Source organism: Dysidea avara, chromosome 13 (genome assembly GCF_963678975.1).
Source record: "Dysidea avara chromosome 13, odDysAvar1.4, whole genome shotgun sequence".
Classification (NCBI taxonomy): Eukaryota; Metazoa; Porifera; class Demospongiae; order Dictyoceratida; family Dysideidae; genus Dysidea; species Dysidea avara.
The window spans coordinates 6723558-6736737 of NC_089284.1; the positions used below are offsets into that span (position 1 = coordinate 6723558).

At 37.0% G+C, this 13180-nt stretch overlaps 1 protein-coding gene across 2 annotated transcripts; it reads right to left on the reverse strand.

The window, feature by feature from the left end:
• Positions 1–900: 900 nt before the first annotated feature.
• Positions 901–13102, reverse strand: LOC136242514 (diacylglycerol lipase-beta-like). Of its 2 annotated transcripts, none has more exons than XM_066033951.1 (13): positions 12884–13102; positions 12022–12829; positions 11369–11464; positions 11031–11155; positions 8421–8550; positions 7325–7408; positions 7180–7266; positions 3428–3502; positions 3162–3364; positions 3037–3109; positions 2643–2816; positions 1580–1713; positions 901–1413 (listed from the first exon to the last, which is right to left on the reverse strand). In XM_066033951.1, the coding sequence occupies exons 1-13, from the start codon at positions 12976–12978 to the stop codon at positions 1083–1085; spliced, it is 2415 nt and encodes an 804-aa protein (XP_065890023.1). In that variant the 5' UTR covers positions 12979–13102; the 3' UTR covers positions 901–1082. The 2 variants fall into 2 exon arrangements, with proteins under 2 accessions (XP_065890023.1, XP_065890024.1); XM_066033952.1 differs by having other exon boundaries at positions 12880–12895.
• Positions 13103–13180: the final 78 nt, after the last annotated feature.

Genomic DNA, 13180 nt, shown 5'->3' on the forward strand with positions numbered 1-13180 from the left:
TTTTTGTACCACACAATGTAATAAATACCATTTTACCTTTTGTCTCAGGGAGAAAGCAATTGATGTGGACGACACAAAGAATCATGTACAATTGTACAACTGAGCCATTAAATTGGCTTGGTTACAATATTTTATTCATCAGGGTGTGTAAAGATTTGTCAAGACCTCAATTACTGAGTATAGTGTACATATAAATTGTTCTTAAAGATTGTGAGTGTATATACAACATCATCAACCTCAACCTCAATTCTATTCAAAGAGTCAATTGACAGCATGTCTCCTAATGCACCTGCTATTGATGTAACAATTCATATAAAGCCAGACTTTGTGCAATGGCACAAGGTAAGTATAATCATCTACACATACACTAGCTAGTGGTCTGTGGTAAACACATAACATGATTGCGATCCATTATTTCAGAAATCTGTTTCATTACCTTCTAACATTGCATAATACATTTTCAAACAAATAACTGCAGACTACATACAGTGCACACATTAAAGTCAGGGTAATCAGCAGTATAATATACCACACTAGTGGACATTGTATCATATCCTTAAATATTCATTGCATGACTGCAAACAAAAGACCAGAGTAAATGTACACTCAGTGTACCCTTTGAAATTGAATCTGGGAGTGATTTTAGCAGAATACTGTGAATATGACATGAACACACTGCTAAGTTATTATTTCACATGCTAGGCAGTAACTGCCGACCATAGCAAATATTAGTTGGCTGTAGGAGGGATTTTAACGGAAAACTACAGACTGCCGATTGTTATTTTGAGCTCTGTAACAAGAATTAATCATGTTTAAATTTGTAGTTTCAGTTTATTTAGGCTGTCAAGACTACCATCATAATTAGTATTGTTTAACAAGGAAGTAAAGATTTGCCTACAGTTCCAATAACAAGAATAAGATTAAATCAGAAACATGTTTGAGTGTTGACAAAGGGAAAACTAATCTGCAATGAAAAACTATACAAAACATACTGGCATCTGTGTGTATTGATTGGTTCCCAGCAAATAATATAGTATGTACTTAATAAATTGTCAACTTTCTGTTGGTTTGAGCCTAACAATCTATCTTCTACTCTTGGTTGCATTTATCTGATATTTCGACTGAGCATCTAGCACAACATCTGCCATTGACTGTACTGCTTTCTTATGGAGACTATTAGTGGTGGTACTTGGTAGTGGGTGGTGTAAAATTGACTCTGTTGGAACAGAGGGTCTTTTTTCAGATACTTCATCTTTTCTAGTGATTTGTTGATCATAAAGATGATCAACGGCACTCAAAACAGAGTCTGGTAAGTGATGATCAAACATTCCAGTGTCAACAATGATATGACAAAGATCTTCATTTGGTTTCCATACAGCATTGACCTCTTTCTCACCAATAATATTCCAAAACCTGCATTCCAAAAATATACCATAGCTGCAATAACTGTTACATTATAGTACAAAGGATGCAGAGTATAACATTGAATTCAGACAAATTTTCCTGCAATATTAGTTGTAGATGCACAGAAATTTTACAGAGTTCAAGTTTTCAAAGGTAGCATATATACATACTGTACCTTCGATGTATCCTCTTTCCAGTTTTCTTGATGTACAATACTCTACCAGGCACAAATGCTGGCTCTTTCTCATCCATATACATCTGATCGACAAAATGGTGAAGATCAACTTTTTTATGCCACTTGTTGAGATACTGTAAAACACACACATAAGAATAACTGTCAGTAGTTTATGGTTGCACTTATTGATACTGATGGTCTAAGGATAAGTTGAAATACCATACAATATTGATACTATACAATAAAGAAAATGGGACAGGTATGGTAATAGGCCTTTCGTATAGCTAATGAATAACTTTCAAAGGTAAAAAGAATTGATTGATTTGGTTTAGTTTGGTTTGGTTTGGTACTTGCACCAATTGTGGGCCAATCATCATCACCATAATCATCATAATAAGTGCAATGCTAATAAAACTTGTAACAACAGGCTGAAAATTGTATTCTAGCATAAAAGGTACAGGATTTGCTTTGTAAAAATTGAGCAACTGCAACTTATCACATTTTGCATGAAAAATTGAGATACTCTAATAGAACAGTCACTGCAAAATCTTAATAGACAAATAGTATACCTCAGTGGTGACTGAATTAAACCATACGGCTATCTTAAGAGTCAGGCTGGAGTAGAAAGAGTTGTGTACAATTACAGGAGAACAAGACAAGGAGGTGTAAGTTAGTTTTCACTTCTAGCTTCTATATCATTCATGCAGTAGTGAAATAAGCTGCAGGAACAGCAGCGTAGAGTATTATTAGCTAGATAGATACATATATGCTCTTTTGAAACAATTTTAAATCAAATATATGTAGAGTCCACTAAGGATGGACTCGTATTTTTTTATAGTTAGTTCCATGGGATGGAACATGTGGATGAGTATTTCCATCCATCCCTAAAGGTCTGGCTATGCCACTGTCATGAAATTTTCTCCTATAAAAATTTAGGTATTTTTGGTACTACTATTTCAATGTCACTGGATGATGGCTGACAAAATACAACAATTGTATGTTCGATAACTAAGTTAACCACCACACACTCTGAAATTTAAAAAAACACATTTTACTATGGTACCTTTTCAGTTAACTCTTCATGATTATGATGACCATAATTGCTTGATATGGGAGTCTTTAGTAAACCCTCCTCTACTGAGTGATCATAAAGATTACAGTTGAACTCCTGTTGGTGATGGTGATCACGATACTTTCCATAACAACATGAGAATAGTGATGGACAAAGGATGGTGTGCTATTAAGGGAAAACAGCAAACAATAAAAGTACGCATATGCACAGTCTGGGCTAGGAATTAAGACTGAGCTTGGAGGGTGAAACACTTCTCCATCATTAATTATATAACCAATAATAATCAATTCTGACTCCAGACATAAGATAGCTAATCACATGTACTCATTGTATGATAGACAATAACATACAACAAACACAATACATAGTATCGCTATAACTGTACCTTAGGAAGTTTACAATGGTTAAAAAGATGCACCATGTTTTTCTTGAGGTATAGTAAGCCACGGAAAGTTAACCTGTAATGATTGATATTATCAATTTTGTATGTAGAACATGTAAACACCACACCTGGGTACAACGTCATTTTCATAGACAATAGTAGTGATGAAAGATTTAGAATACTCTACTAGTGGTAATGTAAACGACGATCCCGGTGGAGAGAAGGCATAACAATGGAGGTTTTCATATCTACTATGATACAACACTGCCAAGACAGCAGCAACGCCAGCTCCCAGTGAGTGACCGGTAATGATCAGCTTGTAGTCATGATACTGCAACAGTCAGAAAAGTGTAATGCATTGCACATCATAGGACAAGTTTGCATCATACAGTACCTTATCAGATGCAAACACGTTTTTCAGTCTATCATCAATTTGTTTCATAACATTGTGGGCAGATCTGTACATGCCCTAATGTAGTATATAGCAAAGGTCACAATTATACACATCTCCAACACAAATACTCTAATAGAACAATCAGGTGTATTGCCCTAAGTAAATTAGCCATGTGTGTACTCAAAACTGTGAGGAGTATTTTGATGGTAGCACACTCAAACTATGAAAAATGAATGGAACCTTCAAAAATGAGATCAAAGGTAGCAGCCATCTTTCATTATAGTCATTTTTAAAAGTCACTATTTCATCAACATGTGGCTGTACAAGTAAGAATTTAAAATTCTGTTAGGGATCATAGAAATAAAAAGATGGAGGTTGCTTATACCTGCAGTTTTGCTAGTGCATTTAATTCGCACTTCAGTCACATAGCTTGTCAACCAAGTATACGGTAGTGTGTCGTACAGCCAAGGAAGCCAGTGCACCACATCATGGGTGTACTGACAGGAAGAAAGAAAATAGCATTTTCACACATGCATATATAGCTCCATAACCCCTTCTCCAAAGCACACCATTTTTGCATTATAGCTGTATACCAGGTAGGGTGGGCCACACAGAAAATTAAATGTGCACCAGCAACTTGCGAGATATGGACATTCAAATTTTCAAATTGTTTTTCTTTGTTTTCCCCTTCTTCTTAAGCCCTAGAGAGGGCTTCAAATTCTTTTTGCACACTTTGTGCAAAAATTGTTATAAAATGCAAACATGCAACAGAAGAGTGTATAAAGGTGAATTAACATAAGTTTACTATCTGATAAATATCCACAGAGTTATGAATGTCTATTCATGTAAAAAATATCAAACTTTCATCTCGGATACAGGGTAAACTGAGAATGGGAATAACTTGAAAATTGGTGTACACATTGGCTGATCATCGTAGCAGTGCCATTTAAAAGACAATGGAGTTACAGCTACAGAGTTAACAAGTTGATGTAGTGCTACTCCTAAAAACCAGGCGCCATGCAGCTAGCTAATTCATCTGGACTATGTATTATTACTTTATTATTTTAACCAATAGGTTTTTGGTTGTGCAATAATACATAATGTTATTAGTGTGTAATTCTCGGATTTGTAATTCATGAAACTTTTGCAATTCTTCAATTACGTTGCTATGCACTGCTAGGGAAGTGCTTGCTAAATAAACCGCTTTTAACACCATACTACACACAGAAGTATCTTCTAAACTATTTTATAGTTTAACAATCATGTATTTTCCCACAAATTATCTCGACAAAGCCTCAAAGCTGCTTTCATTTTTGTTCACGTATGTAGGGATATGCCCCCTTTCAATATTCCTGGTAGTCTACAAGGCCTGCACCATTGTTTTTCAGTTGTTAAATGCCTGTAGTCAGACCACCAAAAAGAAACCACCTCGGAGCAAAGTTTACCTGTGCAGGAGTTTAATACAGACTTCATTTTACTTTTACGTCTCACATAAAAGTTACTTTTACCACTATTTAACAATTTTGCTCACGTGGGTGCAAACAGGCAAACATAGATAGGTACACACACACACACACACACACACACACACACACACACACACACACACACACACACACATGCACACACACACACACACGCACACACACATGCACACACGCACACACACATGCACACACGCACACACACACACACGTGCCTGGTTTAAAAAAGTAAACAAGTGTAAAATTGTGGGATTGAGATACTCTAATAGAGCAGTCACCATGGGGTAAAAAGGTGTACAAAAAATCATTGTCAAAAAAAACTCAAACCAGCAACTGCCATATTAACACCCACATTTTTAACCACTGAACCACTGCCATCTTGACTGTGTTCTAGAACATTCTATTGTGGTCAATTAGAAGTCCTCAAAAATGTGCACTCTATTACAATAATATTGAAATTAAACATACAATACAATACATTTACAAGTCTGTCTTCACTAATCATTATTGTGTCTGTATAGATAAAAAGAAATGTGGGTAAAACAAATCCCAAAGTCAGCCATAGGCTGGTTTTTGGGGCCATATAAACACAAAAAGAACTGAAAATCCACACAAACTGTGAAAGATAGTGTGGCCTTCAAAAGCTTGGGTGAAAAAAGTTGTGAAATAGAAGGTGGCAGCCAAGAAATGGCTGCAGTGAAATTAATGCTAATAAATTTTAATGCACACCATTATTAAAATTTATTAACATTAATATTACTGCAGCCATTTCTTGGCCACCACCTTTGATTTCACAACCTTTTCACCCAAGCTTTTAACCTGTAAACACGCATAATCCAGAAAACTGGATTTGATAAAAATGAATTGGAAACACATAATACTTTTCGCCAATTTACATATGGGGTTTCAAACAGGCATATCTCATAAAGCATTTGTCTGATCATTTAAGAAAAACAGACTTTATTAAATGGCAATAAGTAAGCTACCTAACTGTGTATAAACTTTCAACATATAATGCACTGAATCATTTTATGTCCTTTCGCCTTCATATCGTCATGTCCTGATCCAACATTTTATCAATCACATGATTTTTGTAACTCAATTGAATCGGCATCACATGAGGAGCAAAATGATATCAAGGGAAAATCAATAGGATGAAGTATGGCCGAGTTATGGCCTTTTGTACATTGTTATGTGAAGAAAGAAGACGGAGGGATAGTTCTTTTGTTCTTTCAAATATAGCGGGAAGCTCTGGGTTGGATGGATGTGGCGAAGTATGGAACCATTTAAACCAAACTTTAATGGTGGTGTTTGTTATTTTTAGACAGTTTTAGCAGTTTGTTTTATAAGGCATGTTACGTATTGTATGCAATCCAGTTTACTGGACTATGTGTTTTCAGTGCTTGCATTTTATAAAACAGCTGAGGGTTTAAGGGTTAAAGACTGCACCATTTTTTCACTGTTTGGCTGTTTGCATAACCATGACTGAAGTAGTAGTTTAATGTACACTAGTAAAGCTGAGTAGATTACATGCCGACTTCCCCTTATTTCACTATAATCCCAACTCAGATTTAAAATTCTTAATTTTCCTTGTTCTTCAGTCTTGTAAAGTAATTCATCAGTTTAACAGCTGATCAGTTGAAAATTTAAAAACATTAGAAACTCAATGAAGTGTGCATGTTTGGGCTTGATTAAGCCTAACCAATACTGCCAAGCTGTTGTGAAGGAAAATAAAGCTGATTTTTGGGTGGCTTATTATATGATTCCCACCAGGACTACCATACTGTATTTAATATCATACATTTTTGCATTGCAAGCACCATGCAGCCAGCTCTGCTTTGCCTGTTAGGCTGTTACTATTTACACTCTAGGCTTTTCATGTGCTTGTGTACGCTTTTGTATTTAAACTAATTTGTCAACTTTATAACAGTTGAACGCACTATTAAAATATATGGCTACATTATTAGAGTATCTCGATCGTCACAGTTTACTTGTTACACATCACATTAAAACTGTTTGTTTGGCCTTTGAGGGCTTATTTGGATTATTAAAAGTCACATTAGTGCATACACACTGTACATGCATACAAACACAGATCACAATCAGAATTCCTTTGTAAAACGACCTAGTTGGGACTTGATTGAGTATACTAGTGTCACTAGTGTGCATACACATGTATGTGGTGTGTGCTTATGGAACTGTGGTAGAAATATGTTAAACCAGTTATACTCTTTGGTACCTACATGACTCTATATAGTATCTACTTACACAGTGAACTTTTGTTACAAGGTTTTTATACTTATCATCATCTACTGTTATATCCTTCATTGATATGTGCATATCAGTCAAGGCATCCTAAGAGATATTATATTTGGTGAAAACATGATCAGACAATATCATGATACACACTTACCCTCAGTGACATTGATCCACGTATTGACAACACTACAGCTTTGTTAGGATGGTCAAAACAGAGTGAAAATGGTTGCTTACATACCTATTACAATCAAAAATAATTTCCAAAGAACTATCAATTGCATTAACATGCATGTACGTACCGTGTTCATTTCTAAGTTAACTGATAATCATATACTTTGCTATAGCACTATGCTAGGAGATGGGAGTGTTTTGACAGCCCTTAACGTGTGGTGGCTGCTTTATAAGAGAACATTACTGTTGTGGGTGTGTACAATTAACATTGCAGTTGTGTATACACAACTGTTCAGTTTGTATATACTGTAAACTTATTGACAATTTTATGTATTTTCAGTTACTTATGTGTTATTTTGAAGCCTTGTCAGTGCTGTCTTCTTTATTGATTTTCACCTGTTTTGTGCTGCTAGAGACCAATTTATTATATGCTAAGTAATGTTTATCTTACAGATTAACATTTACTGTTGTTTTTTATAGGTTGTTACACCGCCTCACTACAAACAAAGCTGTGGAATGAAAGTGAAGGAAGATACCAAGCTAGCACCTCCATTCTGGCCAAAGCACAACTGTGCATGAAGCAGATGGGTGCATGAATGCTGCTGTATAAAGGAGAAGGTGCTTTACAGCAAATGGACAACAGAAATTTTGTACATTTTGTAACGATAAAGTTACTGCATAAAGTTATGATGAGCATATCTCATGTTGTGTATATACTTTTTTTTAGTGGTAACACTGCTATAACCGACATTCATATTGGCCATTTGTATTTATGGTCGATAATAAGCACCGGTGGTTAATAATAGTACTATATATGCTACATTATCACTTAAAGTTATATACGACAATCAGGTGAAAAAAGATCAAGTGATAGGGGAAGAGTAGATGATTCACTGTTTGATCCTCAAACCAATACTGCTCATTCATTATATTCATAAAATGTCACAATTTATATCTTGTGAATGCAATAGCATTATACGTCTGTAGAAATTGCTGTAAAAATGTGTTATATGTACATACACCATAATATGATATCATTGTACATCATATGATATCATTGTTAGATATTTCTTACAAACCTCATTTTCATAACTGACGTAGATCACATCCTCATCTTTTAAATGAGAACACAACTCAAGTGCTGTTGTGCTGGCAAGACAACAGTTGTCATGGGCGAAGTCCTTTGCATATCTGTTTATTGCTCTACACCTAATAAAATAAAGAAATGCCAATATCCTAAAATAGAAGTCCTATCACTGTTTCCTGGCTATAAGTCATAGGGAAACGTATATGGGTGATCTCATTAATTAATTAAGTAATAAAGATCATTAACCCCCTGGGATGGTGGTTTCTGTTGAAGGAAACATTAAGGTGAGTATGGATGGTTTGCTTCAAGGAATCCAGCCACATATAGCTAAAAGGATACCTGTATAACTAGAATAGATATTGATGTATCTTTCACCAACAGACAGGATAAAGGTTACCTATGTAACCAGAATAGATATTGATGTATCTTTCACCAACAGACAGGATTATTGTACTAGCTTTTTAAGTGAGTTACAACTGCGTGGAAACATTGTACTAACAAGCACAAACATCATTAAATAGCTTGCTGCATTACAGTGGTTAGAAGATTGCAAAGACCAGCTCTGATTCAGAAAATTGTCATCCTACAGATGGTTCATGTGTCACCATGTAACACAAGAAGACAAAACATTGATTGATATGAAAGCTTGTAAAATATTGTGGCTGCAGCTGTTTATACATCCTTTACCTTGTGCCTGCAGATCACAGTCACATGTAGGTTGATCACTTTACTGCCATAGCACTTTATCAACTAGAAATTGTAGTACATGATCAAAACAAAGTTTGGACTGGATACTTTCATTCTTGAATTATATTTGACCACAATCCAAAGCATTTTATATTTGTACAACACATTAATGCATGTCAAGTTGCCTGTCCTACATAGCTCTCTACTGTATAGTTACCACCTGCAATAGCCACTAGCATGGCCTCACTGAATAAGCTACTCTTCTGGAAACAATTGTTTAAATAAAGTGTCTGCAATGATCAACTTGCTTAGCTGACGACAGTAGTTCACCATAAAGAATAAGTGACCTATGCGAACCAGTATAGACCTTTCTTCAAGATCGAGAATATAGGTGCTTATAATTTCTAAATGATAAAGGGTAAAAAAGAAAGAATGAAGTTTACCCAAGGGTCTATTACTCGTGCAGCCTGGATCTGCTAAGTAGCTATATAGCACAAGATAAAGCATAAATGCATGAAAAAGTGGTCCCACTGATCCAGTCCCTGGGTCCACTGTCATAGCCATGCACACCAAAATTTGAAGCCATGCAGTCAGTACATCATACAGTATGGTAGTACTGTATATCAGCGTTGAAACCGGGTCGGGTCATCCGGGTCAACCGGGTCACATTTTCTCCGGGTCATCCGGGTCCGACCCGGTTTACAAATTATCCGGGTCTGATCCGGATTGGATCACATGAGAAACGAAATTGTTCGTTTGACGATGTGGAACTTATAAGCGCTATCGCGTAGCTCTTTCGTGAGCCACCCCCACTTATCGCGTTACCAACATACGCTCAGCTATGCCCATTTATTAGTAAGTGCAATATGTAGCACGAAACTGAGGGTATCTATGGTGAGGGGTAGCTATTGTCAGTAGGTGATGACCTTTTTTTTTTTTTTTGGTCTTCAACCTACAGCTAGGCTGAAGTTGCAATATTTACTCAACACGAATCGAACGCTCAAAACGTAGTCTCGCTCGCTCGAGACTAGCCGAAACATAGCTCATATCACACGCCTCGGCTTTAATTAATCCGGGTCACATCCGGGTCAAATCCGGGTCAGTGGGTCATCCGGGTCAGCAGTAGTGACCCGGTTTCAACGTTGCTGTATATTGGAAGGTTTGGGCTTTTCTGGCTGGCCCCCCTAAAACCAGCCTCACAATACCTTCATGGTGTCTTGGTAGTATTGGTTAGGTATAACCAAGCCAAAAAGTGCCTTCAGTACAACTTTCAATAGGTCACTACAAAATTTATTTAGTGGAATTTTTACTGACTGACTGCCTGACTACTAATGCCTTCAGACAAGCATAACTCGATAACGGCTAAGGCTACGGGCTTGATTTTTTCACTGTTCAACATCACTTCAGCTTGACAGGTGCCTTTTGGCATACTGCAGTACATACAATGCATGCTTCATGGACTTATCTGTGTCCTCCTTTGTGTCCCATTTATCTTTGTTGACAGTGCAAGGTGTCGATTCATGATAGATAGCACTGCACAATGGCTTTCCTATGCTTGTAATGGGAATCATCCTTGCAGAGGTACTTCTCATACCTTCTCATAGTGTTCTTCATTTGTAACGTTAGGTAATGGGCTGAACATAGCTGAAAACAAAGCGTAATGGCCACTTTGCTATTTTAGTAATTGATAGCTGGGGTGTGCGTTCAGACGAAAACAATAAGCCTCTTTCTTCTAATGCAATATGTGTAGATTCACCAGTCATAATAATGTTGCAAAAAGTAAACAAACAAGTATAAGGAAAAGTAAGCAATTTTAAGTTCGATTAGGGATCATAAAAATAAAGAAACAAGGGTACACCTGAAGATATACTAGTGTCCTTATACTTGTGTAATTAGCTGTATTTTCAATGCTCACTTGAGATGAGCACACAGACATACTGGTCCAACTAATGGGTTTATAAACAAGTATAAAGGCCATCCATATATGCCAAGTGCAAACTTCAAGTAGTGTTTAATATCTTTCATCATCAAATGTGTCTCCTAATAGTAACCAATGACAACAATAAAACACATCACCCTGACTAGCTTATAAAGCAAAACTTAGTGGTCTATAAAGTCCACCAAGTAGGTCCCACAAGGCAAACATATATGACCTCATTGAAAAGACTGTAACTCAATATTGAAGCCATAATTTCTCACATGGCCCTGTTAATAAGTTCCACTGTAATAGCTAGCCAGGTTCAAAGTACTTACTGGTAATGAGAAGTCAACTTCTTTCTCACTGGCATGTTTTTCGTAATTTAGTGTAAAGAACTGATCGTGTTTACCATCCATAAGTTGATAGGTGATCTATATAAGGTAACACATGTACCCACCATAAGACCGAATTCAATTATCATGTAAGCCCAGAAATGATACATATACAGAACTCCTAAAATAAACAGATAGTATTTTAATAAGTGTACTATGCAAATTCTTCTATGTCAGTGGTCAGCCACACAGACAATGTTGGCAGATGATATTAACAATTAGAAAGTGGTTACTGAACCAAAAAAATTTTTTTTTGCGGATAGCACAAAATAACTGACAGTCATCCATCTACATAAGTATTAAGCAACTATAATTAGTTGTATGTTAGGGTTGGTATGCCCTCAGGTTCAGCTTTGGTTTCTTCTTCACCTTTAATAGTACAGCTTACTTATTGAGTCATCACATTTATAAGATAAAAAAGTAAGGGAGGTAGGAGCTAGCACAGTGGTTAGTGCACTGGCCTAGCACATTGGTGGTCCAGGGTTTGAGCCCCAGATAAGTTTTGTGGGGTTTTTTTTCTTCGTTTTAGTTTATAGCCGGTACAGCTTATTGAACCAACTTTTGGTTCAGTATCCACTGCCTAACAATTAACTCACATTTCTCAGTTCTGCTGCTAGGTCAAGCCTTTGGCTGTTCACTTTTATCTTCTGATCACGATGGACTAGCATAAGGGCGACCACAAAGTCAGACAGCACAATATCAACTTTATCAAACATGGTTGCCATTGCATGAGCAATATCCTCCATTGCCTTTACCTTTGCCCTGTTATTTCGACCACTAACACAGCAGCAAAACATTCTGACCCTTCGTGCCCACTGCATCCTTGAACTAGCACTGTATGATCTGCCATTCTCATTAGCTGCTGTGCTGTCGTCTTCACCTTTGCATTGCTTTTGGCCAAATTTATTTACTGTAATGTTAACACTTTTATCATCATCATCATCATCATGTATGATGTGTAGCTCCTTTAACAAGCTTGGTGTCTGCAGTCCCAGTGGGTCAAAATAGACCAAGAACAATATGATGATGATAGTGAGGACAACTATGACACTGATCACATATGCTTCGATGGCTTGTTTGACTCGATTAGCACGTACACAGTCAATGTGGTCGTGTATGTAAGGATTCCAAGCCACATAACCACCAAAGGCGATACCAAGTACCTCCACAAAATACAGGAAAGCTCTTAGGCGTAAGAAGTGCGGTAAGTGGCGACGTGGGCGGGAATTATTGATGGTCCCCCTGCTGCTGACAAACCCTATTAGGGCGTCAGAAACAAGCACACACGTCTGGATGAAAATTTGACTAAAGATGAATGTGTGGACCATCTTTTTGCGAGCGTCTTCTGGAAAGCAGTCTCGTCCTACCAATACCACGATAGTAAAGGCGATCAGTCCACCTATCCTGCAGTGCAGAGGTCAATCATGAATGCGATCCTATTTGAAGTACTTTACCTACCAGACTAGGCGAAAAATTACACCCAGTACCGAAGAAACCACGAAGTCATCACTTCCAACACTCCACTTTTTTTTGCAACACACCATGCGAGGCATGATCCTGCGGGTTGATAATGCTTAGAGCACTTAGTTAATCGGTACGCTGAGTTGTTAAATACTACTATGCCGCACAAACGATTCGTGGCCAATCGGTATAAAGCTATACGTAGGAACTATACATGCGGTTATGACGTAACTAATAGCAATCCTGCTGGGCATGCGCGTTAAGTTGCGTCAAAGTTCTCATCAGTTTAGCTAC